Source organism: Hevea brasiliensis, chromosome 17 (assembly GCF_030052815.1).
Source record: "Hevea brasiliensis isolate MT/VB/25A 57/8 chromosome 17, ASM3005281v1, whole genome shotgun sequence".
Classification (NCBI taxonomy): domain Eukaryota; kingdom Viridiplantae; phylum Streptophyta; class Magnoliopsida; order Malpighiales; family Euphorbiaceae; genus Hevea; species Hevea brasiliensis.
The window spans coordinates 38,037,644-38,039,245 of record NC_079509.1 but is presented as its reverse complement, the minus strand read 5'-3'; the positions used below and the strand labels follow the sequence as shown (position 1 = coordinate 38,039,245).

At 39.3% G+C, this 1,602-nt stretch overlaps 1 protein-coding gene across 1 annotated transcript; it reads left to right on the top strand.

Moving 5' to 3' along the window:
- Positions 1–320: 320 nt before the first annotated feature.
- Positions 321–1,356, top strand: LOC131175587 (putative vesicle-associated membrane protein 726). The gene is made up of 2 exons (XM_058140235.1): positions 321–596; positions 915–1,356. Exons 1-2 carry the CDS (start codon positions 407–409, stop codon positions 1,091–1,093), a joined length of 369 nt encoding a protein of 122 aa, XP_057996218.1. The 5' UTR covers positions 321–406; the 3' UTR covers positions 1,094–1,356.
- Positions 1,357–1,602: the final 246 nt, after the last annotated feature.

Genomic DNA, 1,602 nt, shown 5'->3' with positions numbered 1-1,602 from the left:
TCATATCAATATCACCGATGAGAACAAATTTCTAAAAATAGAAATGATAAATCGCAGCTGATGGGTATTATATCAGTTACCCATCAGCTATCAGCTCTATTTTTTTAAACTTACCAAACACTACAATTTACCTGTTTGTCAGCTATCAGCTGCACCTAACAGGTAAACCAAACACCCCTAAGGACTTTAGCTGTAAGTTAGTCAAAAATTAAACCTATCATTAAACCCCAAACCCCACTCTTCCTTTTAACTATCCCTGCTTTAAAACCTCATCAACAACCCCTCGCTCCCTCTCTCTGGTGGGAAAAGAAAGCAAAAGAAGGGGAGGAGAGAGATTTTCGATCAAATTCTCAGATCTCTGTCTGCACGAGTTCAAGACCTTTAATCGCTTTATCAAATAACCAAAATGGGCCAGCAATCGTTGATCTACTCATTCGTTTCATGTGGAAATGTGATTCTTGCTGAGTACACAGAATTCAGTGGCAATTTCAATTCCATAGCGTTTCAGTGCCTCCGGAAGCTCCCTACCACCAACAATAAGTTTACTGACAACTGCGATGCCCACTCCTTCAATTACCTCGTCGACAATGGCTACAGTGAGTTTTTTAAAATTACTATTTTATGTTTGTTTCCCCAGAAATTAAAGAATCGAATGAAGTGTAATTTTTGTAAATTAATTTTAAGAAACATAATTAAAATTCTATGTTTGTAATGGATTTGAATGAAAGATTATGTCAAATTGCCACAAGAAATCCCTACCCACTGTTTTCGTTGTCTTAAATCCAAAACCTGTTTTCATTCTTTCCTCGCGTTTCCCTATGAAACCCTCTCTTCTTTCTTCTTCCGTAATTTTATTTCTTTCTGTGATGAATACTTTCTCGTTCCCTGTTCATCTCTCGTTCTCGGTCCTTTAGCCATGGGACGTGGTAGAAAGCGGCAGCTACCGGAGTTAACCCTCGATGTATCGACGGAACTGCCAGAAATCGACGGCAATTCCCCGGAGTGTTGTGGATCCAAGGCGGGACAAGGAGGCGGCGATGTTTTGCCACAGGGAAAGGAGCAATCTACGGAAAATAAGAGCACTACAGTGTAATCAAGAACACTACAGTTGGACCTGTTGAACAGAGAGGTGAAAAAGTGGAAAAAGTTGAAGACGAAAGCCCAGCGAATGATCAGACGATGATAGACAGAGGTCAAGCTCGCCGCTCTTGGTTCGTTACCTCAGTGCTTTTATCATTTGGAATTCTGTGATTAAGGTATCGGTGATTTTATTATTTGTAATTCTGAGATTGAGGTGTCTGGAGCTTTTACCATAAATTTTAAATAAGACTATGAAATTGTGATTTGGAGACATTAGAGCGCCTTGCAATGAGTTTACTTGAAATTTTGGGCCCATTTTGGGCCTAACTCCTAGCTAGATGAATTTTTCTCTCTAATGGGTCTAATTCGTGCACCCTGATGCATTATATCCCCAAGAGTCTCACTTAAAACCAATTACAAGGGCTTGGCTCTCTTTCCATGCTTGTATGTCTCTGCTTTATTTCTCATTTTAGTTTCCGCAATACTTGAACTAAGACACTTTTAATGTGAAATTAAATATAA